The sequence below is a fragment of the Peromyscus maniculatus genome, chromosome 11, assembly GCF_049852395.1.
Source record: "Peromyscus maniculatus bairdii isolate BWxNUB_F1_BW_parent chromosome 11, HU_Pman_BW_mat_3.1, whole genome shotgun sequence".
NCBI classification, from domain to species: Eukaryota; Metazoa; Chordata; class Mammalia; order Rodentia; family Cricetidae; genus Peromyscus; species Peromyscus maniculatus.
The window spans coordinates 62,859,386-62,885,505 of record NC_134862.1 but is presented as its reverse complement, the minus strand read 5'-3'; the positions used below and the strand labels follow the sequence as shown (position 1 = coordinate 62,885,505).

Here is a 26,120-nt window from a genome sequence, read left to right as displayed (position 1 = left end):
TGTCAAAACCTGGCTGCAGCCGCCACCCAAACGAGGACAGCATGCTGCTGAGTCTGCCTTGGAGCCTCTACATTGATTTTCAACTTTTAACATTCAGAGCTGTGAGAGCTTGCTGCCTGGTGTTCTATTGTTTCCCATCACCATGTGGCAATGCTGGGGCATCTTGTAAAGACAACACAGATGGCATCATGGTGGCATCAAGCTAGTCACAGACTGAGAGTCCCCCCCCCCCAGCCTCCTTAGTCTCCTACTAACTTCTAGGCTCCTGCTGGGACCCATTGCTGTCCAAGACCTGCCATAGGCTAGAGGATCAGGTAGCTCCATGATGTGCTAGAGAGTCTGTCAGCCTCCTGGGACAAAGAGCCAGGTGAAAAGGAGTGGAAGGTGACTTTGCAGGACCAGCAGGAGCTAGGCTGTGCGGCTCATTTCTGTTGAAGAAATGAGGCTTATGGAGAGGAACCATAATAAATCCTGATTCGTTTGGAGCAATTTGACTTTTTCATGTTGTCTCAGTTCCCCAACTAAAGAGTGATTTTTTTTTTTTTACTCTAAGTGTCCAGTTTTCAATAATAAATCATGTGGTCACTTTAGTTATTCAATCATGTCACTATTTAGATAGAGGCAGAGATTGCAATAGGATATGGTGAGTCAAGTCACCACAATCATCAAAATAAAAACACAAACAAACCCTCTCTTCTGACTGTCCTATAGCACTCAACATTTATGGCACAAGGTGTTATATCTTGGAGCTAAAATATTCCCTCTATGCTCCTTTGATAAGACTTGAAACTATTTCAGGAATTGGAGATGTTAGAAAGTGGTGTCGCAATGGAAGAAGTTGGTCACTAAAGGCATAGTAACTTTGTCCTTTGAAGGGTATCTTGTCCGGGGCTCCTTCTTTCTGTTCTCTGTGTTCTGGATGTGAAGGTGAACAGCTGTACTCTGTTCCTTGCCTTTACATTCCCCTTCACAATGGCTCAGATACAAGGCAGCCAGATGCTCATGGATTAAAATAATGAGCCAGAAATAAATCTTCTTCCCTTTAAACTGTTCTTCCTCAGGTATTTGTCACAGAGGTAAAAGGTGTGACTAACATTTAAAATTGGTGCCAGAAGTGGGGTCTTTTCTGTGACTGACAGACCATGTGGATAGAAGCTTTGGAATTGTTAAAAAAAAAGAATTGGAAAATTTTAAAGATGGGGCTAGATAAACTTAGAATGCATTTAGTTCAGCTTACTGGGTAATCCTGGTGGGAGCTCAGAAACAAGACTACGGATAGGAGTATTAAGCGCTCATGGATTGCAGATGGGAATGCGGACTCCACTGTGGATTGGACTGAGGCCATGCATACTACACTGTGGCAAGAAACTTGGCTAGTTTTTTGTATGTGCTCCAAACCTCACAGGAGGTCAGATTTATTGACTGGGTCTTGTCTAGCCTAGGCTGACCTTGACCTCCCCATGTAGCCAAGGCTAGGATTAAAAGCATATGCAACCACACCCGGCTTCTCTTTTAAAAGAAAGCTGGTGAGCATTGATTACTTAAACTTTCCTAAGGAAACTGTTATAGAGACCATCCTGCTGCATTCTTTTGCATGCCTTGGTGTATATGTGTGTTTCTAGAGTAGCTATATTAGAGTTTTCATCTACAGATAGCAAGAATCTATCCTGGCTGCTGCAAGAGAAAAGGAGTATATCAAACAGGTTCATTACAGCATCTTTGTGAGGGATGGATAACGGTTCCGGGTTAAGTTTGAAAGACCCACGTCTAGCACCTCACTATTGTGCACTCAAGCTGACTCCTTCACTGGCCCCATGGACCAATATGCACTACGGACAGGCCAGCTGTATGAGAAGGAACCTCCAGAGGCTGCCATCTTTGCTACTTCCTGTGTGGCACAACGGAAGTGTCATGCAGAGTTAGTTCCCTCATGTGAAGTCATGAGTAGGTTGTATAAGCAGACTGATCATGTGTCTCCATGCTAACTAAGAATAATTTTATTTTACTGAAAATAAAATTATGCCAGCGCGTTCCTTTCCACTGCTCTGTCTGAAGACCTGAGAGAACACCTTGAAGGATGGCGGCTTTATTTTGGCTTCAGTGTCAGAGGATTCAGTCCATGGTTGCTTGGTCCTCGTGCACGGGGACAGAACATTGTGGTGAAGCGGGGGGGTCATAGAGTGGAAAGAAGCTATTCACATCATGATGGGCAGTGAGCAGAAAGTCAGACAGGAACCGAAGTTCAGATAAAACCTTCAGAAGCATGCCACAGTCATCAACTTTCTCCACCGAGGCTCCACTTTCTTAAAAATGTCACAACTCCCAAAATAGCATCATTTGAATACCTGAGCCTTGGCAGATACATCAGAGTCAAAGCCTAACACGGGAGAAATGGACCCGACAGCGTGGAGCTGGTAAAGAAATGGAATTCTTTACTCAAAAGATAATTGCACCTCACATTTTGGCATGCTGTCACACCAACCTCCCGAGAATATGGACTAGTCTCCACTGCTGCCGACACCGTAGACTTCTCTCTCCCTACATCTTCTACCATGATAAAAATAGTTTCTTTGGTGTTTTGACAATGTGATATGGAAAGAAGAGATCTCAGTTTATTAGAATCTGTTTTTCCCCAAATGAATTAAGCTATAATTATTATTCTTAGGCAGGCCTGGTGACACAGGACTGTGATACCAGTTGCTCCAGAGACAGAGGCAGGAGAATCACAAATTAAGACAAGCTCTACAGGATAAGTGCAAGGCCAATCTAGGCAACTTCACGAGATGTAACACAACACCAACAGAGATGTAAAGTACTGGGGATGAGGGTAGGCTAGGGGGAGATGGCTTAGCGGCCAATAACTTGTTCTGTTCTTAGAGAAGATCCAAGTTCATCTCTCAGCACCCATGTCAGTCATGGGCTTCTGCACTCATGTGTACAGAACCCCATACAGATACACACACACACACACACACACACACACACACACACACACACACACACACAAACTTAAATTGAATAAAAGTTTAGAAATATAATTGAAAGAGCTGGGCATGTACCTCCATGGGAGTGTTTGTGAACCTAACCTGCACAAAGTCCTGGGTTGATTTTCCCCCTCACCACAATACGAGGACCACCGAAGATTAGTGTTCCTATGATAATCTGCTTACATCCTTTTCTTCCTTAGCTTACCTTTCTCATCGTTAAAATTTGAATGCACCTATATATTTTGAAAATCGTTTTTTGTTTGTTGTGTATGATGCAAACACTTCTTCATAGTGCCCTGTTATCATTTCGTTGTGAGACAGGGTCTCATGATGTAGCACAGGTCGCCCTCAGACTCACCATATAATCCAGGCTGTCCTCAAACTTGCAAGCATTCGGCTCTGTGTCCCAAGTGTTATAATTGCAAATATGTGCTACCCCACCCATCTCTGATGATAGGAGATTTAAATAAAGGTGTTTTTCTTTGATCCTTTTGTGATTATTATATTTATTGTCCTTTACATATATTTACCAGAACTCATACAATTTATTTTTAAAATACATTTATTCGTTGGCTGTTACATACACGAATGTGATGTATTTGTTCAGAGTCACACGTCCCAATCCTCTCCCCTCATGTCCCTCCGGCTGCCTCTGGATTTCTTCTTCTCTCCAACATTTTCATATCTTCTGACATTCAGTAGATGGTTTGGTAACTCATTTTCATTTTCCACGTGAACAGGGAAGCAAATGGGCCTAGTACTTACATGATTTATGCTTTATGTTGTGGAGGGGAACTCACAGAGCAGCCAGCCACTACATTTAGAAAGAGCAGAAAAAGGGGCTCTGGAACTAAACTTTATTAAGCATAAACTAGATAGAAAATGTGTTTTTAAACTAATTGTTAATTGGCATAGAAAACAATAGTTTTAGTATAAACTTTTCATATAGAAACATCACTTTACTTGACTCACATTTATCCCTTAGTGCTCCCCCATTCCTCCTCCTATTTCTCTCCTGTCCCTTCTTCCATCCAAAAGCTCCTCTAGGAGGCACTACCACAGCAGAATTAGGCAAAGATACACTACAATACGTTGTTTACTTGTAAGGGGTCCACATTTCAGGTGGTGAGACAAAACCTTTCCAAAAGAAAGACTATGAGCCACAAGACAAGGAAGACTGTGTCTGTCGCATGGGGAAAGGCACAGTGGGCTTAGAAGAGTTGCTACCGAGATCCAGATCAAGGGGGTGTGAGAATTTTGTGGAAGGGGCTGTCTTGGTAATAGCAGTATAGGGGAAGTTGATGCTAAGTGTAGAATAACTGCGGTAAAAATGTGACTAGCAGCAGGTTTGGTTGTTTGGGAAAGACTCACATGTAAGATAAAGTAAATTATATTCTACTAAATTCTGGTGGAGCTGGTCATAAATCATCACCAAACATTTTGCTTTGCCTGGACTAGGGGTCAAAAATAAGGAATATGGTAGGGGTTCATGAAAATTTTGTTCACATAAACTTTAAAAAGTGAGTTTGGAAAGTATTAATTCTTACTTTATTTGTATTGGAAACAATGCTAATCCACCCACATTAAATATACATACGTGGCATTCTAATAGTGGAGTAGTGAATTGTACTATATGTTATGCTGTTTCCACACAGCACCATCAGCTTAGTTGGCCAACAGCGACGCCCACCACTGCCATTTCCATCTGTGGGAAGTCTTTATTCCTTGGCTAAAACTCGGTGGTGGAATCCCTGCTGAACTCTGATGTCTTTTCAGGTTTCCTGCCGTATCTTCCCATGTGGGTCGTTCCTGTAGCCCACTCTTCTGGGTCCTCTTCGTCCACTCTCTCCTCTCACTTCTCCTGACCAGCATCATCTGGGCCATGTCACTATTCCAGGTCATCCTTTTCCCTCCTTAATGGTTAAAGAGCCAGTGACGGGCATACTAGCTGGGACTACCTGCCATCCTCCAGGGCCATTACCTTCACTGAGAAACCAAGGATGCATTACAAGTTCCATAATAGCTGGGACTACCTGCCATCCTCCAGGGCCATTACCTTCACCGAGAAACCAAGGATGCATTACAAGTACCATATTAGCTGGGACTACCTACCATCCTCCAGGGCCACTACCTTCACTGAGACACCATGGATGCATTACAAGTTCCATAATAGCTGGGACTACCTACCATCCTCCAGGGCCACTACCTTCACTAAGACACCACGGATGCATTACAAGTGCCCAAGAGAGCCCACAGGAGGAAGATGGAGTGGTGTATATATTCTAGGCCCTGTCACAGGGAGAGCTCTTTGAAGGGAGAAGAGCCTGGTCATCTGCATCCTGCAGCAGTTGGTAAAATGTTCCTGAAGAACTCTCATGGTACAGCACTCTCTTGGAAGCCCCCAGCCTCAAGCTGGGACTGTAATAACAATGCCAAAATGAAGAGAAACCATAGACTCCCACCAGGCATAAGGCATTGATCATCACATGCCAGCAGAAGAAGGTGGTGACAAACATGATGTCACTGATGTCATCGTCCTCCCACGGGTAGCCGGAGACGGGTCTAAAGAGAATGAAAGCTGCCTGCATCAGCCACGTGCCCATCATCAGGAACAGGAAGGTCTTGATCAGCTGGAGACAGAAGGACCCACAAGCCCACAGCTCTGCTGTCAATACCAGCATCAGCAGGAACACCACCAAGATGAGGAGAGAGTGGACCTGCAGCTCCATCTTTGATGAGACTTGAACGTGGGACACCAGCAGCAGCAGGAGCACATAGAAGGCCAGGGCTGTGGAACCTCTTTCTAGGACCACCCACCTCTGCCGTGGCACGTTCTTGCTCATGACTTCTACACAGCCGTCAAGGGTGAGGAGGATGAATATGGTGAGGTGCTGCCACTCTTGAGGGTACATAAACCTTGGAGGCATCTCTTTGTTAATCAGAACCATCTCATTATCAAGACAGAAGACCACGTAATATGTTAAGAGGGAGCCAGTCACTATCTTCAGCCAACCTCCAAAGCATATTCTCCACAGCTTGGAACATCTCTTTTGATTCTTGGGAAGGTATGAAAGATAAATGGGAGAGTCATTAACTATCATGGCCTTGGAGACCACTGTTGCCTGATACAGTCCATAGAAGAAAATGTATAACCCTGGGCAGAAATGGCCCCCAAACTTTCCATTCCCCATGAAATGATGGGTCTATTTGTATAGAAAGTAAAGAATGGACTAGAGACTTCTCAGCCTTCCTCTCCCTCACTGGCCCATCCAGTTTTGCTTGTATGCCCGGAGATAATGTCTACCTATTTATATCATCTCCTTCTGCCCACTTGTCTCTCCCACAGAATGGAAAGTTCTGGACAGGAGCCCTACACCTTGGGTGAGGGGTGTCTCATTGTCTCATTCTCTTCTAGTACAGAATGAATTGACTAACTGAAGCCAAAGGAGGGGGCGTGAATGTTTCGGAAAGCACACTTGTGGGATTGTGGGCTCTCTCTAGCTCTCCTTTGGGGCCCTGGTAGAGCCTCTACCCAACTCTGTCCCTCTCTCATGGCTTGATTTCTCCTGAGTCTGTCTAGTTCATGGAGCTGGGTGGTGCCTGAGCATGGAGAGTATCTAGGAAAGAACGAGCTAACCCATAAGTCTGTGTGCATCCCTAAAGACTCCTGCTCATTTATCAGCTCGCGTACTCAAGGCAAATATATGCGGTTTTCTTGTTTGGTATACACCTTGCTGTGTAGCCCAGACTAGCCTCTAACTCATGATTTTCTCACCTTAGTCTCTCCAGTATTGGGTTTCTAGGTGTGCACTACCACAGTCTGAAAATATATGGGTTTGTGCTCATATATGTAAATCTCCTACTGAGCTCCTACTTGGCATCTCTACTCTTTTGCAATAGGAAGCTTAAGGGCTACCAGGAAAGCCCTTAAGCTCACCTGCCTTTCTGTGATTCTTAGCTGGATAATAGATGAACTCATCAAGCCAGCCTCTGAGGTCAGTTTTGGAGCACTGTGGCAGAATATTCTAGCCAAATGCAGATACAGATATCTCAAGACATATGAATCTGGTCAGCTGCTTATATTTTAATGAGAAGTATCACCTCAACTTTATTCTCTCTTTAATTATAATCGCTGTGTGTCTAATATAAAAGGGCAGAAAGAGCTCTAGATGTCAGCTAGTTGCATACATGGAACTTCAACCAAGCTGAGTCTTCATACTCAAGGCTGGCTTCAAATTCCTGATCCCACTTACTGCCTCTACCTCCTAAGAGTTGAGGTGACAGGCATGCACCACCTGCATACATGTATGTGTGTGTTGGTGTAAATTAAGGTATATAATCTATTGTTTTGATGTACATAGACTTTATGGCATGTTTACTATAGTCAAAATAATTAACCTGTCCATCATCTCACACAGTCACATTTGTTTGTGGCTAGACCACTTAAGTCTACACTCAGCAAATTTCAAATGTGTGATATAATATTATGAGCTATAATCAGTATGCTATACCTTAGCAATCTAGAGCTCATCCATCCCACACTACTGAAGTCTACCGCTTGACCAACATCTCCCTGTCTCTGAACCCTTCCCACTGTCCCTGGTAACTGTCATTTGTTCTCTGCTCCTGTAAATTCAACTTTTTAAAAAGAGATTCCACAAATAATGAGAAAATGCAGCATTTGCCTTTGTCGTAACCCAGGGCATTCTGGATTCATCTACATTGTTAAAGATGACAGACCCTCCTTTTTTTAATTTTATTTATTTTATTTTACAATACCATTCAGTTCTACATATCAGCCATGAGTTCCCCTTTTCTCCCCCCTCCCACCCCCTCCCCTTACCCCCAGCCTTTTGAGTGTATGTGCAGAGTGTAAGTGCCCATGGATCCCAGAGGCATTGGATTCCCCAGATCTTGCAGTGGCTCTTATCTCTGGTCCCTTCCTGTTATTCCCCGTTGCTTCCTGAGGTGTGAGGCAAGCAGCTTTTTTGTACTATGCATTCCCATTGACACACACTCTGTGTCGTCTCTGTCAAGTCGAACTTAGGTAGAAACCTCTGAAGATATGATCTACCAAAAAAAAAAAGTTTTCTCCTTCAAATTGTTGATCTTGGGTGTTTCCCATAGCAATAAAGAGTCTGGTGGACACACGTGAATCAAAGTTTTTGTTGGAATGGTTAAGGAGTGGAAATTATCACTTTACTAGAGCTGTAAGCTCACCAAAGTGCAAAACTGATACATAGTCTTCTAGAAAAGTCTGAACTAGTGCACAAGCAAAAATGTGATTAAAAAAATAAGCATCTGCAGCCGGGCGGTGGTGGCGCACGCCTTTAATCCCAGCACTCGGGAGGCAGAGCCAGGTGGATCTCTGTGAGTTCGAGGCCAGCCTGGGCTACCAAGTGAGCTCCAGGAAAGGCGCAAAGCTACGCAGAGAAACCCTGTCTCGAAAAACCAAAAAAAAAAAAAAAAAAAAAAAAAAGCATCTGCAGCATTATAGCTGCTGATAACCCATGGTGTTAGCCTTTTGTTGTAGGAATACAGCTGTGGATGGCAGGACTGTGGAAGGAAAGAAAAAAGACAACTAGAAATTACCTCAGGATTCCAGTCCCAATTTCTCCCAACTAGCAGATTGCCTCTTTTTCTTGTCTTTTTAAAGATTCTGGTTCTTTACCAAAGAAAGGTAAGAGTTTTGACATCTGTGTCCTCTCAGTGAGTAAGAGTGTAATTTTTTTTTTTTAATTTTATAATAAGGTTTCACTGTCTTGGCTAGTCTAGAATTCACTGGGGAGACCAGCCTGCCACCACCTTCCATCTCACAGAGATCTACCTGCCTTTGCCCCCCCCCACCCCCGAGTGCTGGAATTAAAGGTGTACACCACCATGTCCAGCTATATAAGTAAGTATTCTTAACTGTCCTTAAGAAAAAAAATATACATAGAGAGAGAAGTGTTTACCACCCCCACAAGTTTTATTTTTTAGCCAATAAAAAAGATACTAAGAAAACCTTGTAATCACAATAAGCCAAAAAGCTCCACAGGGTGAGTATCCAGACAGAAGTACAAAGGGAAGCTGTGATTGATGACAGAGAGGACCAGAGAGGAAAGTGCCCCGGTAGTCTTCTTTTGCTCTGGGACATCCCGAGCTACTCTGGGTAAAAGTGGTCCCTTGTAGCCGAGTCTGCGGTCCCACTAAGTGTTTTCCATGAATAGACATGCTTCCGAGTATCCCGCTTCTACCTGGGATGGACGGACAGCGGTGTGGGGGATGGCGGTGTTTTCCCATTGGCTGTGGCACTTCCTGTGCCTTGGGGCTGTCGGGTCCAGGGACCCAGTGAATGTGGGGACACAAGCAAACACCATCCATCTCCTGACCACCACTTTCATCTCTTAACTTCCTGGAAACCAAGACGGGGGTGTCAGCAGTCAGGGGAGGAGAACAGAACATTCCCCAGGACACCTGAAGTTCAAGGTTGACAGCAGCACAGATGTAGAACAAGTAACCCCACATAATGTTCCGTTTGTGAAATTTAGTCCTGCGTGTTGGCTTAACATCAAGGCTGTGTGCTGTTCATTAAAACATGAGCATTCTGATCTTAGGACTTTGAAGATAGGAATCACTCATCCCAAACCAGACACTACCCACAGAGGCTGAGGAGGAAGCCAAACATGGTGAATGATTAGCAGAACGGCCAGACGGCTCCAAAATCTGGGGATGCAGAATGCATGGAAAGTTATTCTAAGAGGGAAAATAGCCTGACCACAGAAACCCATGGAAGTCCTTCACTCCTCTCATCTGCCTCCCTCACCCGAGGGTCCCCTATATTTCTGGGTACCCCAGGCATAGCCAATGCCATTTGTCTGACTCCAATAGGTGATAAAATAGGGGGTAAGTTCTTCAGAATTCATTTCACATGAGTTTGCTAACTGCAGTGTCACGCTCCTCACAGAGCTTAAATGTGTAGTGTATGCGCGCGCACACACACACACACACACACACACACCATGAACACACTTCACAAATGTCCATTAACAATGAGTTTTTAGAGTTAGAGGATACCGAGCCAAGTGTGGTGGCTCGTGTGTGTGTGTGTGTGTGTGTGTGTGTGTGTGTGTATGTGTGTGTGTGTGTGTAATCGTTCCAGCCCTTGAGATGCCGAGCAGGAATGGCATCAGTTTGAGGACAAGTGTGAGGACATAGTGAGGTTTAGGCTAGCATAGGAAAAAACAAAAACAAAACACACAGGAAAAGGAAGGCAACCAGAAAATGTCGTGAGTGCTGTCTAGAGTGAACTTGAAGAGTGTTTCACTGGCCAGAGTGATTCATGGGAGAGACACAGAGTTAGAAGAGCTGCCAGATGTGCACCTAAAACTGACGATTACTGGGAGAGTTGTAGTGTAAGGTAGTTTCAGAACCGCCTTTTAGTCTATCTGTCTGCGGCGACTTTGGCTGCCATTGTTAGCATCCCCACCTTCATCGATGTCTGTAGCTTATTTTGTTCCACTGGGACATTGTTCCAATGGGAAGAAGACTGGGCGTGTGGTCAAGGCTTAGACAGGGACCCACAGGTGACATTTTGATGAGGATTCTAAGCCTAGATTTTTCTTAATTTAAACAAAAGCGCCAGGCGATGGTGGTGCACACCTTTAATCCCAGCACTCAGGAGGCAGAGGCAGGCGGGATCTCTGTGAGTTCGAGGCCAGCCTGGTCTACAAAGTGAGTTCCAGGACAGCCAGGATGAGGGCTATCTATTGCTTACTTCCTACTTGCTTACTATTCTAGAACCCTCTCCACCCTATCTCTCTGCTTCTGTACCTCAGGAGTCGATGCTTATGGACAGCAGGGAAGACCTTCACTCTGTGCTTCTGCTTGGGTTTGATTCATGAGAGGAATGGCAGGACTCTGGGGAGCAATCTTTCCCTGGAGCCCCTCATGGCAGGTTGGTTGTATGGTTACAGAAGGCCATAGCTCCCATAGCTCGGGCTGCCCATGTCCCTGGACTTCAGGAAGATGCAGTTAATAGCTCTTCACCATTGCTAACCCTTGGATGCTTTTAGCATCCATGCCAGCACACCTTCAATGCTTCTTTAGATAATGTATTTAATACTGTTACTCGACTGGAACATGGAATTCTGGATCCGTGGATGATACAGTAGTAGATATCAAGAGTGGCTTCAGGAGTGACCCTCAAGATGGAATTCTGAACAAGATCCTTGTCTTAGTTAGGGTTACTCTTGCTGTGATGAAACACCATGACCGGAGCAACTTGAAGAGGAAAGGGTTTACTTGGCTTACACTTCCACATCATAGTTCATCACTGAAGGAAATCAGGACAGGAACTCAAACAGGGAAGGAACCTGGAGGCAGGAGATGATGCAGAGGCCCTGGGGAAACACTGCTTACTGGCTGTTTTCTTATAGAACCCAGGACCACCAGCCTAGGAATGGCCCCACCCACCATCAACTAGGCCCTCCCCCATAAATCATTAATTAAGAAAATATCCTACTTGCTTGCCTCCAAATCTTATGGAGGCATTGTCTCCACTGAGGCTCCCTCCTCTCTGACGACTCTAGCTTCTGTCAAGTTGTATAAAACTACCCACTATAGTTCCTCATGTATTTGAGAAATGCATGTATAATCTCCTTCTCAGAGAAAAATGTGACATTTAGCTTTTACCACATAGTGACATCACAATTACTCCTTGATTATTAATTTGATTAATAATTATTCATTGCCTGAATTGCAATTAGGAGAACTGAGGGTTGAGAGGGGAAACGACCCTGGCAATTCCATGATGCGCTCTCAATAGTGACTCCAAACATTTGGGGATCAGCTTGCAGTGCACAGCAGTTGTGCTGTCCATTATGGGTAGACACTAATTGTGACTATTTACATTCAAATTAATTAATTAAAATCAACTAAAACGTATGAAGAAGGGGGGTGAATTAGAACAAAGATGCTTATGTATAACAATGTCATAATGAAACCCATGACTTTGTATGCTAACCTAAACTATTTATTTAGAGCTGGTGAGGTGGTGAGTGGGTGGAAGCTCTTGCTATGCAAACCCAATGACTTGAGTTCAATCCCCGGGAGCCACGGAGAAAGGCAAGAAGTGACTCTTGAAAGTCGTCTGCTAGCTTCCACACTCAAGTAACTAAAAATGTCTAAATTAACTTGAAGGTGAAATAAATACAAAATTCGGTCACTTTAGTGGCAAACGTCCAAGTGGACACCATGCTACAGCACAGCACAGACATAGAGCATCTTTATTACTGCAGGGGGTCACACTGGAAAATGCAACCCAAGATAGTGCATAGAGCAAGACGACAAAGTGAAAGCCTGAAGCATCCAACTCAGATGGGCAGAGGATGAAGATGAATGCATGCCTCGCCCAAAGGGATTGCTGGCTCTTGCAGTAGTACAAATGTTTGACTTCGTGCAGTGAAACTAAGGAGCTGATGGTACCACAGTTATCAACATGAGGTGAGACATCTAAGAGAGATGTAAGTCATCTGTTCAGTGGGCCAGTTAAAAACTAGCTACCGTCGGGCAGTGGTGGCACACATCTTTAATCCCAGCACTCGAGAGGTAGAGGCAAGCAGATCTTTGGGAGTTCGAGGTTAGCCTGGTTTTCAAAGCAAGTTCCAGGACAGCCAGGTTACACAGAGAAACTCTGTCTCAAAAACCAAACAAACAAGAAGAAGAAGGAGAAGGAGACAGAGAAAAGGAGAAGGAGAAGAAGGAGGAGAAGAAGGAGGAGGAGGAAGAGGAGGAAAAGGAGGAGAAAAAGGAGAAGGAGGAGGAGAGGAGGAGAAAGAGAAGAAGAGAAGGAGGAGGAGAAGGAGAAGGAAAGAAGGAGGAAGAGGAGGAGGAGATATCTACATTATCTACATTTAGTGAAACTGGCATGTCAAAACTGCACCATCACTCTTGTCAGATTGAATTTTCAGCGGTGATGGGAATTTTCCTAGTATTTGTACTGTTCCAAATCTTGTAGCTATCGTGGTTATTGAACAAGTAAAAAATGTCAATTTACAACTAAGGGATTGAGTTTCACATTTTACTTGATCATAATAAATTTCCTTAAGACCCATGTCTAGCAGCTGCTGAACTGTGACACTGTAGTGTAAGGAGTGGGAAGGTTCAGGAGAATGGACCTGGATGAAAGAAGCTGTTCAGCCATCCCTTGCCCCAATCATAGGGACTTGTAGTACTTTTTCTTCTGATCACACTGTAGCTTCACATGACTGGTTGATTCTTGTTATTTTTGTTTTAAATTTCTTATAAAGAGCTTGTGAACAAAAAAAAAATATTGCACAGTAAAATTAATCAGACCCAAAGTATGTGCACCTCAGTGAACTTCTATACAGTTAGAATAGCCATTCTGCAGGCATGTAGGTTTTGATACATGGAGTTTCCATCCTTCTTTTTTGAGGAGTAGTTTTTTTTTATTTCTGTTTGTATTTTCTCTTTAACCCCAAAACTATCTAGAAGAATGTCTTTTTTTTTTTAATTATGGTTTTTTAGTGTATGTGTGTGTGTGAGTGTTGGGGGCGGGGCATGTGCGCACATGCATGCATGCATGCACATGCTACAGATCACATGTGGAGGTCAAAGGACATCTTGAGGGACTTGGTTTTCCGGTCACCTTGTGGGGCCCAGGGATCAAATGGTCAGACTTGATAGCAAGCACCCTTACCCACTGAGGCATCTCACTGGTCCTAGAAAGATACCTTTTAATTTCAAAATAAATCGCACCATCCCTCTTTCAGTTCCTTTTACGTTGATGTTATTTCTCCATTTTCATGAAATATGTAGATTGCTTTTCATTATATCTGTTCCTTGAGCAATATTCAAATCATCTATATTCATATCAACTTTAACCTGATACATTTACGTCTAAGTGGGTAAGTTCTGCTCTTTGACTATGGCTCTGTCTATTTTTACCGTTTTTGTTTTCTGCATATATATATATATATATATGCATATATGCTTAAATACCTCACCACACTGTCAACTTATTAAGTTCATAATTGTTACATCTTCTTGGTGAGTGAACATAATAGAAAAGGACAATGTCTTTGTCCCTCTTCATTGCTAATGGCCTTACCTTGCATTTTCTTTTGTCTCATGGTAGTATTACAACAACATCATTATTTTCCATTAAGGCCTACATTTCTACTTTACGTGTGTGTATATGTTCCACTGTTTTAATCACATGCCTCACAAATACTATGTAGTCTGACTTAGAATTTTACCTTGTTCTAGACAATTGTGTTACTTTGGCAGAATTTAAGATACTTAAATTTATTATGCTTATTGATGCATTTGGATTTATTATTGAATTTTAAGCTCTAATTCTTCCTTTAAAAACCAGGTGGAAACCAGGTAGGGCATGGTAGTTCATGCCTTTAATCCCAGCAATGGGAGGCAGGGACAGGCCATCCTCTGTGAGTTTTTAAGGTCAGCCTGATCTGATCTACATAGCAGTTCCAGGACAGCCAGTTACACACACACACACACACACACACACACACACACACACACACACAGAGAGAGAGAGAGAGAGAGAGAGAGAGAGAGAGAGAGAGAGAGAGTCCACTAAGTTTAGATTAGTGACATGTCTTTATATTCATCACTTCTCATCTGTGTAAAACTTTATGTCACTGAAAATCATGACATGTCACCTAGGCAGAGCTATTCTTGGCTTCTCAGAACACCCAGAATTTGTGTGACAGTCTCTGTTCTTTTGTTCCTCAAATCAATGCAGTTTGGGGGACTTCAGAAATGGTTCAGCAGATAGAAGCAGTTGATATGCAAATGTGAGTTCAAACCCCCAGCCCCCACTGGGCAAGGACTCTGGGGTCAGGGAAAGGGAGACAAGATCTCGGGGGCTTGCTGGCTGCCAGCCGAGCTCCAGATTCAGTGAGAGACCCTGACGCCAGGAAGTAAGTTGAAAAGTGCTGGAGCAGGACCCCTGACATTCTCTCTCTCTCTCTCTCTCTCTCTCTCTCTCTCTCTCTCTCTCTCTCTCTCTCTCTCTCTCTCACTTTCACACACCCACAATTTTAAAAAGATTTTAAACAATGAAATTAAACAAAAGGTCATGTCACCTCAGCAACAGCACAAAACACAGCCATTACTAGTTAGTGTCTTCCCTGTCAGTGAGAAAGACTGAAATGTTTTTAGACACCTAAGAAGCAATGGAGTGAGGTAGTGAGTTATGTATGCTCTGAGAATCTGCTGGAATCCCACTTCCACCACAGAAACTCTATTAAATTAAAAAAAAAAAAAAAAAAAAAAACCTCCGCAAAACCCTTGGCACATAGCAAGAACTCCAGAAATGGTGGCTGATAGCAACATTGAGCATGTTAGCCCAAGCCCAGGATGCTGGACACGACCATTTTCACAGAAATTCCCTAAGGACTGCAGCGGGGCTCCTTGAAAATGGATCGTGTCTCTGGAAGACAGAGGCATGTCCCTCAGTGTCCTTAGCATCCCCAAAGTTGCAGCCTTTGAACAGAGGGCCTGAGAGTTAAGCAGGTGCTAGAGTGACTGGCCTTGTGCCTCTCACTTTTGCCCTGTTTTTACCTGTTTAGTCTGTAGTTGCTGAATTAGGAAGACCTGGCCTTAATGAAATATTCAGTCCCAGATCTTTTCATGTCCCAAATTAACTTTAATGAGCAAACAAAGAAAGATCAAGAGAGCCGCGGCTGGGACTTGGGGGACCTTTGAAGCGCCAGCCAGGATGGGGCAGATGCCCTCTGGCACTCGGCCAGCGTTTGCTTTTGATGACAGTAAACCCTCAGATCTCATCCATCTGAGCTGAAAACAAGGGGCTGTGGTACCAGAAGACTGGATTCCACCTTTTGCAATGCCTCTGTGTGCCGCCCTGAGCAAACAAAAGCCAGACATCTACTTCGAGCAAGAAACTTGATCTGATTCCCTCACTGCATGATGTAGGTAGTGCCTGATGAAGAAGACACTGTCTCCGTTCCCAGAATCCCATGCTCAGGAACGACAATGGAGTGCGCACAAACAGCACACAGTTCCCCAAGAAGAGGGGGCTGTGTGGGGGGTGTCATAAAAGAGATGCCAGCTTCTGTCCAGTAGAGGAATGCACAGTTACACCCACCTTGCGGGGACTGGGGAAGTTCTATTCAGGAAGACTCTTAAGAGTACAGAGTCTGAGCCAATGTGCCAGGTGAAGTACATGCTATGAGCATGGCCTCAAAAGTCCAGAGGATGTTCTGAGCACAGCGAGTGCTACCTTCCCTGATTCTTCTATCTTTGCTTTTTGGTATTTGGTTTGGTGTGTGTGTGTGTGTGTGTGTGTGTGTGTGTGTGTGTGTGTGTGTGTGTGTGTGTGTGTAGCCAGGGTCTTGCTCCATGGCTCAGGTTGGCCACAAGCTCATTATCTTCTTACTTTCAAGTGCTAAGATTATACGTGTGCACCACCATACCTGGACTTATGTGTGGTGCTGAAATACTTTTGGTGTGGCTATGAATATGTATGGTATATGTATGTGTGATGTATATGCATTACAGAGGTCAGAGAAGGCTATCCTCTCTCCTAACCCACTATTCTCTTTAATCCCCTTGAGATAGGGTCTCTCACTGAACCTCAAGTTGGCTGACAGCTAGCAAGCCCCAGTCCTTCCGACTCCTCTGCCACCCCTATAGCATTGGGGTTACAGGCGCTCGGGCAGCCGTGCTTAGCTTTTTGATGGGTCCCGGGGATTTGAACTCAGCTCCACTCACTTATACAGCAAGTGCTCTTTCCCACTGTGCTATCTCCCCAGCCTCTTATTTATGTTTTTATGGGAAAATTTGCTCAGTCATGCTTATCTTTGGTTTCCTCATAAGTAAAATGGGGCTAGGCCAATCTTGATTATAAAGATCTAATGATTTGTAGTGTAATAGGTTAAGTGGGAGGATATTGATAACAAAATGTAAGCAAGCAGAAGCCCTCTTCTGGCCTCCTCGGGCACCAGGCATGCAGGTAGTGCACAGACAGACATGCAGACAAAACACTCAGACACATAAGATATAAAAATAAATAAATAAATTTAATTTTTAAAAAGGCATTAAGTGAGCCAGGGAGGAAACAGGAGACCATGGGAGGTGTTGGCAGTTATCTAGAAGGGAACTGGGGGTGGTAAAAACCCAGATGAGGGAAATGAGGAAAAGAAGGGCTCAAATTCTGTGTGCTTTTGAAGGCAGTGTCAAGAGGACGTGCAGATGAGTCGGGTGTTTGGTATGGCAGACAGAGCAACATGGAGGAGATGGCAAAGCTTTAGGGCAAGAAATTGGAAAGATAAATCTGCATTTTGTTGAAATGAACAAAGATGGATTAATAAGATGTGGGAGATTATCAAATGGACCAGTTTACCTAAGTCTGACATTCAGGTTTTGATGGCAATCTGCTATAAATGCCTGGACTTTGGGACTAGATATGCTAAGATATACTTTGGGGTGTTAACTGTACTTCCGATGAGTCCTTTTTGTTTGTCTGTTTATTAGGTTTTGACTTTCTGAGGCAAGGTCTTATAGGCCATATAGGCCACGCTGGCATCAAACTTGCGCGGATCTTCCGGTTTGTGCCTCCTGAGTACTGGATTCCAGGTGTGAGCCAGCACATCTGGCTCTGGAGACTTTCAAGGGAGCAGTGGTCAAGAACAGTAAAAGAATAAAACTTCTTTACCCTGTTTGTAAACTGAACATTAGCCCAGCAGTCTCGTGTGTGTTTGCGGGCAACTAGAGGCCCCCAGTTTACAAACTACGAACTTTATTTATGCCAATAGCAGAAACCAGAGCACCCGCGCTTTCCTGCCCTGCTTCCCAGCCACAGTTCTCAGGGACAGTGTGGAGAACGTCAGACGACGCTTAGCCACACAAGAGACTGCATACAGGAAGGAACTCCAAGCTTAGCAAGACTGGATCTTTTGCAATAGCAAGCAGCATGCTACCTTTTGCTCTGGGATCCCTATCTCCAGGCCCAAAGATGTTTGCCTTTCAATATCCTTGAAAAAAAGTCCAAACTGAAGCCAGTGTGTTTGTTGGTGATGCATGCCTTTGATTACAGCACTTAGGCAGCAGAAGCAGGCAGAGCTTTATGAGTTCAAGGCTAGCCTGGTCTATGTACAACTTCTAAGCCAGCCAGGGCTACATAGTGAGACCTTGTCTCAAAAAATAAAAAGTATTAGCTCATTGTGGTGGTTGCACACCTTTAATCCCAGCACTCAGGAGGCAGAGACAGGCAGATCTCTGAGTTTAAGGTCAGCCTGGTCTACAGAGAAAGTTCCAGGGCAGCCAGGGATACACAGGGAGACCCTGTCTTGAAAATAAACAAATAAGCAAAATAACGGTAAAAAGCTTCCATACAGCAAAGGAGATAATCACCTGATGAAAAGGCCACAGCTGGATGGTGAAAGAGAGAGCCAACTCCCTCAGGTTGTCCTTTGACCTCCACATGCGCATAACCCCCACACATCTACACAAAACAAATAAATGTGATAACAAACAACTTTAAAAGAAAAATGAAATCATGACATTTGTAGGAAAATGGATAGAACTGAAAATGATTAAGTAAAATAAGCCAGACACAGGATCATAAACATTCTTTGACAGGTGGAGCCTATATTTGCATATATATGTGATATATATATATATATATATATATGTATATATATATATATATATATATCATATTGTTATAGAATATATATGTGTGTGTTGGAAAAAGAAATAAACAGGCTCCATGGAGAACTGTCCCCCCAACATTTTGATGGTGGAATTCTCCTTGGGAACCCTTTGAAAGTTTTAAGGGGCATTTTCAGTTTCATAATGATTGGAAATGTTGCTGCTGTTACATAGACCAAGGCTAGAGATATTGAACATTCCATAATGTATGAGACCGTCTCAGGCAAAAGGGATCTTTGATGTCCCACACAAGTTTTGAATGTTCCGTCAGGTATTTGTTTAAATGAAAATCGGAAGAAGAGATAACATTGCTATACAGCAAGAACAGTTGTTTTACTCAGACATTAGCAGGCATCACTAATATACTAATCCACATGCACAAAATATAATGGAGTTACAGGTAGTTATGAGCTGCCCGACGTGGGTGCTGGGACTCAAACCCGGGTCTTCTGCAAGAGCTGCAAGTGCCCTTAACCGCTGAGCCATCTCTATACCCTCCCTGCCCAGTCCTTTTCATTTTGAACTTTACGCCCCAGTTCACAGTGCAGACGGTGTGCAGCTTGAGTGTGTACGTGCACAGCTCACAGAGGTACCAAGAGGGAAGCAGGACATCTTAATCATGCTTTTATAAGCATTGTCCTCTCAGTTTTCGCAACGCCCTGGTGACTAAGAGTTAGCACTCTTTTTAAATATATGGTGACTGTGATATTCAGATCAGCTATGCTGCTTTCCAAGTTGTAGTGAGAAAAGATTGGGAACTGAACCTCACGGTCCAACCTTGAAAGCTGATTTTATGATGTCGGCATGAGAAAGAAGGCATGGTGGAAGATGGAGTCCATGCAGAAAGGGAAAATGAAAAGGTGCCCCAAATTTGTACTCAAACGCTTAGAATTAGATGTTCAGTAGTAGGACATTTGAGGGAAAACGCAGTTATGTGCTACTGTGATCTGATAGGTTGTTTATGGGAAACCATCCAGAAGAGGGAGAATGTCCAAAGAGAACAGAAGGTCACTCTTACAAACCTCAGGGATCTTATGTGGTAAGTATGCATCTCGTGAAGATAATCACATAACTTGGAGCCTGTCCAGTCACTCTTTAGACACTGTTCACCAGTTTAGCCAACTGATTCATTCCCAAGGTTGGGGGGATTATAAGATGCATATTAATTGAAAAATAAAGTTGAAATTGACAGCAGGAAGAGTTAGATAATATACTGGCAAAAGAATAAACTGACATGCAGAACAAAATCTAAACATTAATAAAAGTTTGGGATTTTGTGCAGATGATCACAGAACACCCCCCATCCTGCTCCCCTCACTGCTGGTTTCCACAGTCCAGTCCATAGAAATAGGACAAGTAAGTGAGCCAGAAGAAACAGAAATTAAACTAGACCCAACACACTTCATTAAGATGTCAGAGAAGGGGTACAGTACCTGGCTGGCATGCAGGAAGGCCCAGGACTGCCAAAAAAAATTACTAGTGGAGGGGCTGGAGAGATGGCTGGGCAGGAAGAGCGCTTGATGCTCTTTGAGAGGACCCTAGTTTGGGTCCCAGCACCCACAGCAGGTGGCTCACAACTGCCTGTAATTCCAGTACCGGGGACTCTGGTGCCCTCTTCTGGCCTCCAGGGGCACCTACCTGCATGGACATGGTGCACAAACACACACTAGGCACACATGCATCAATTAAAATAAATCTTTAAAAAATAGTGGCAGAGATGTCCAAATACATTCAGGTTCATCTTGAAACCAGATAAAAATTAAGGAAAAAGAAAAGAAGAAATTCATTATCCCTTATTCTACCTCCATTCTAGTTCTCTGAGTGATTGGTGGCGGTGAAGAAGGTTTTTTGATCACTAAGAAGCATGTACTGAACATTTTTATTCTCAGAGGACTACAGGAAGGCCCAGTCTCAAAGTCATGGCCCAGCATTTTCTATGTTGATGCAAGTGGAGAGGTGCTCAAGACCCTTTGAGGGGAATTCGGGTTCTTAAGAGACTTTTAAAGTAACAGGAGCACACACTCACCCTTCCCTTGCAGGAGAAATCACATGAGAAGATTAGCTCCAGGTCAGAGTGTTGCTAACAAGAGTGGGAAGGTCCTCTTAATCATGACCATTAACAGATTATGGGGTTCACCTGATATAGTCAAGCTGCCTCTAACACTGACTCAAGTAGCTTGGATATTCTGTTCTTGGTTCCTTAGCCTTTCCTCCCAAGTGAGGAGGTACAGAAATCCTTTTTAGGTGACCTGGGACTCAGTACCTGTGCATCAATGTTTTCTGACTCCCTGGGTACCAAAGGCCTGTGATGGAAATGTGGGAGGAACTTCTGCCCCCAGAAGCAGCTCTTTCCATACTGTGAAGCATCCACAGACCCTGCCCTGAGAAGGAAGAAGAGACCCATATAAATAAATGTGAAGAACTGCCCCAACACCTCCATTCTCCCTAGAAAACAAGACCCTCCCTAAATCCCACTCCACGGACCTATGCAGACTGATCTAACCTGCCCCCACCCACTCCTTCAGGAAAAGACATGATGGATTGATGGAACAGGAAAATTTGTTTTTAGTCAAAATCAAAACCCCAATCCTCAGGTGATAAAATATTAAACACTATTAATAATTAGACGTCAATCTTATGGGTTAATTCTGGGGCAAAGCAGGTGGGGATGGACCCATATATGGGAGTTTAATGTTGATGGGTAGGAGGTACAGTCTTAGTGAATGGGAACAGAATTCCTACATAAAGGCTGGATTTGGAAGCTTGAGAATGCTCCCCGTCAGCATGAGAAAGACTAAACAACCCATGTATTCACAAAAGACAAGGAAGCTGCTCTCCGCTAGTTCAAGACAGAAAATAAAATAAGGGGGTGGGGATGTGGCTCCGGTGCTAGTTTGCTTGCCCAGCATGCATGAAGCCCTGGGTTTCCTCCCCAGCATCCGGCACAGTGACACACACCTATGATTCCAGCACTGTGGAGGTGGAGGCAGGAGAACCAGAAGTTCAAAGTCATCCTTGGAAACACAGCAAGATCAAAGAGGGGGAAACAAGAAACCAGCAAAGCAGAGACTCTGGAAATTCTCCAAATTCATGCTATTCAAGTTTAGGTAGCGCAAAGCTCCCAACCAAGACAGTGATGTAAAATCTGACACAATAAAAAAAAATCTAATTGGTGAAATTTGGGGGTGCCTTGCAGGAACAGAGGAGGCTCCCAAAGGACAAAACACCCTCAGCTGCTGTGGGTTTCCTGATCATCTACATAGCTCTGACCTAGGAGTTCGCCAGGGCCTCTGGAACAAAGTCCAAAAGACAAAGTGACTTAAACAACAGGAAGTTACTGTTAGTTCTGGAGACAAAGAGTAAGAAAGAGAGCAAGGCATCACCCAGCCACTGATTCCCGAAGGCAACAGAAACACTACCCGGATTGTTTGTGTGCTGGTCCATATGCCCTGGATGTACATTCAAATCTTCTCTTTTAATAAGGACACCTGCTATATTGGATCAGGGGCCCACCCTACTCCAACAGGACCCAACTTAGACAATCCCATCTGCAATAGTCTTTTTTTTTTTTTTTTCCCAAATAAGATTATCTTCTGTAGCGCTGGGGACTTTGGCATATGAATACACAATTCACCTCATAACAGAGTGAATCCACAAAGAGGGTCAGCGGGCATACACTCATGATGGAAAAGAAACTCCCCGGTCAAGAAATGCAGCCATCTGGACAAGGGGAGTCTCTGCCACTCAGGCTCAAACTCAGGTTCCTCAGCTGTTATGGAGAGGGAGCAGCCCTCACTTAATACTGTGGTTAGAAAGACCGGACTTGACAAAATCCAAGCGAGTACCTTGAAAACTGTGATATACTATGCAAGATTTTAATTTTAAATTTAGTTCACTCAAAATAATAGTGTCCACTTATTTAGCGCTATGGCAACCCTATATGTTATGGTAAGGAAGGGTCTCACCCGGTCAGTCACGCGATTTCCCTCGCTGGTGACGAATTCAGGGACAGGTGTAAAATGAAGATGTTGTCAGAGAAATGGTAGTTTGCTACAGGGCCTCTGGGTGAGGCCTTCCCTTATCACATATATGAATGAGGAGCATGAAGAAATATGTCTCCATATAGACAGCTTGACATACGTAAAATGAAGCGGTGCGGATGTGGTAGCTAGAAGTGTGGCAGCCATCTTGAAACTGGTGCTCTCTAATCTGAGGACAAAGGCTAGTTATGAATGGCTGAGGAAAACAAACTAGAAATAACCTGGATCCTAATCATTTCTCCAACCAGATTCACCAGCTCAAGTGGTAGGTTTCCTCTGGAACGCTTGTTAGATTAAAGTAAATTTTTTTTTTAAAGTTCTAGAAGGGCTGTGGTGGTACACACCTTCAATCCCCCAGGAGGCAAAGCCAGACGGATCTCTGAGTTTGAGGCCAATCAAAGCAAGTTCCAGGACAGCCAGGGCTATATAGAGGGACCCTGTCTCAAAAAACAAACAAACAAAACAAAAAAACTTCAAGTCAATGAGATCAGGGTTTCCTATTATTTATAACCCAAATAACAGAAAATGAGTTATCTCATCGATTTGTGCGGAACAAATGAGGTATTTCCTATAAAGTGTTTAGCTTTGTGAAATGTTAAAATTATTAATAAAACACTTCATTGTGGAACTTTTCATTTCTTCTTTCCTAGTATCAGACTCTTCAAAGACATGAATCAGAACACTTGGCCAGAACATACTCAGTTTCCAAACACTACAGTAGATTTTTTTTCTTTTTTGTTTTATGAAGAAAAGTGATAGATTTGCTCACAAGATAGTTAATAACAAACATCATTAGCCAATAGACTTTTCCCCCAGCGGTAACCATGATGAACACCCCAATGTAAACACTGCCTTTGTGATGTGGATGGAGATCATGTCCCCAAGAAGAATGTTTTGGTTTTGACACTGGTAAGTGAATTCAGAGGAAATGTAAGTACTTTGAAAAAGACAAAAATGGCAGACCTTTCCCAAATTGTCTAGATGATGCCAGAACTCCAGGCTCTCGGGCCTGGAAGGGACACAAGAGCCCAGGCCGGGGTCCCTTTCCCAACTTTTTCACTGGGTTTCTACCTTCTCTAGAGCCAATTTCCCTTATGGTCTGCATGAGAGGAAACCTTCTCCCCATAGGCTGTTTGGACTACCTGGAATACACGTGGATCCTGCACCCACATCTTACCACATCTTCAGAGCTGCTGCCAGAGACCAGATGGCCTGGCATGAGATCTGAGACTCGGTACCCTTTGCTGATTGCAAGCATTAGCCCCTTCTCCCTGAGGGGTCACCGAGGGTGAGGAGCTGGGAAGCTTCTCCTTGTCCACACACCAGTGGACAACAAGAGAGGAAGTCAGGTGACAAGGGCCTGGAGGGACTTACCACATAGGTCAGTGCCAAGGACATGTGGGCAGGTTGAGCAGGGCTATCTATGCCGGAGAGAGATGTGAGAGCCCTTAAAAGACTTTTGTCCTGTTCTGCCAATGCGATCTGTTGCCCCTGCACCACCCCCAACAACCCTCACCACCGGAAAACCCCCACCCTAACCGCTCCCCATTTACCAGACACCCATCAGTTCAACTCCAATTTCCAAACAATCTTCAAATGCTTTGCAAAGATCATCAGTCACATTTATATGTTCCGACTACATCACCACCATAAAATCTAAATCAAGACTAATTTAATTAAGTACAAACCAATGCTTTTCAAATGTATTATGTATGCACCCAAATCAACTGGAGAACTTGGTCAAATACAGGTTTGGATTCAACAGGTCTGTGATTCTACATATCTCACACACCCTGGGTGATATTGACACTGGAGGCCTATGGACCACTTTGAGTGGTGGGGTTACAGCTTTGAGTTCCTTTAAAGGCAAGTGGAACATCTTCTGTATCTACTACCAGCTGCCAGCACAGTTCTGGCTAATGGCAGGTGACTCGTATATCTTTGCCGAGCTGCAGCGGAAGGGCCAAGGATGCTGGGGCATTCCTTTTTTAAAGAAAATATATTACTGAACAGCACCAGTGTTCTTACAGCTGGAATGGCAGAAAGACAGACTGGGGGCAGGATTGGGTCCACAAGGGCAAGGGTAAGTTTTAAGCAAAATCAGCACAGTTGCTTTACAGATCCAGAAACCCTACCGCATTACTTTATTTATGTTCCAAAGGGACTGGCTGGTAGTAGACTTATTGGTCAACATTGAAGGATGCTTTTCCAGTGGCTGAATACTCATGACTGCTTAGGAGAACCCCTGTCCCCTACACCCACACACTTTCCTCCTCCTCAAACCCTGGGTCAAGGTGACGGCCATTCAATGTAATTTATAGGAGGCCACTGGTTTGGACTGAGCTGGTACACCAGGCCCAACAGGCCAAGCCAAAATGAAGTCAACCCACAATGAAGTCCCATGCCATCAACTTGTCTGACATCCCAAGAGATCTGGAGAGATAATTGCCAAATGCTGCCAATGTAAGCCAACAGGATAATGAATGGTTTTCTCTCTGAAGTTCACAAAGAAAATGACAAGGCAATGACTAAGCCCATTTTTGTTCATTTCTGCTGCCCTCGGCCCCTTTGTCTGCTACTTTATAGAACGAGATGTTCCCCAATTCTAGACTCACAAAAGCTGACTGAGAGATTTAAATTCGTCTGAGCTTTGTCCTTTTGATTGCAGAGATAACTTAAATAGTCCCTTCCATCCACACTGCCTTGGAACATAAATAAGTGGATGGTCCCATAGAAGGATTAGAGCAGATGAAGGAACAGCTTGACAAGTTGTCTCTTCCATGAAAAGAGCTCACTTCTAGGGTACAAAATTTATTTTCTCCTGAATAAGGCACTTCTGCTTAGGCAACATTAGGCGAAGTCAGATACGTTCTTGCCTTTCCGGTATCAGTGTTTTTGGACCGCGGTTAGCCAGCCTTCCCCACGTCAGTCAGTTTTCATATGCATGTGTCTTTTTTGTCTCTCTAACTGTGCTACGAGGTATTTTATGGTAGAGGCCATATGCTCACACCTGATGACGTACTTACATCATTCATGAGCACCTCCAGACATAGGTTAGCTTCTAAAGAGCCCAAGAGGATAAACACACACAGTGCCTGAAGGTGAGCCTTAGAGGACAAATGAGGAAGAGGAGCTTCCCAAACACAGGATGAATTAGGGACAGAAATGAACAAGCTGACCTAGAGCTTCAGACACCCATGAAAAGGGATTGGCAATGAGACTCAGCCAAAGCACCAGGTGCCGATCTTACCTGTGAAGCCATGGGATGCCACTGGAGACTCCAGATCAGCCGCTGCCATGATTACCTTTCTTTCCTCAATGCTCACCTGGCTGTAGTGGAGGTAAGAACAGAGGAGGCTTTGAATCTGATTGAGAGATGTTTTAGTGATAC

At 43.9% G+C, this 26,120-nt stretch overlaps 1 protein-coding gene across 1 annotated transcript; it reads right to left on the bottom strand.

The window, feature by feature from the left end:
• Positions 1 to 3,531: 3,531 nt before the first annotated feature.
• On the bottom strand, positions 3,532 to 26,120 carry LOC102911187 (transmembrane epididymal protein 1A). Its single transcript, XM_076547644.1, has 2 exons — positions 25,980 to 26,120; positions 3,532 to 6,043 (listed from the first exon to the last, which is right to left on the bottom strand). Exons 1-2 carry the CDS (start codon positions 25,989 to 25,991, stop codon positions 5,270 to 5,272), a joined length of 786 nt encoding a protein of 261 aa, XP_076403759.1. The 5' UTR covers positions 25,992 to 26,120; the 3' UTR covers positions 3,532 to 5,269.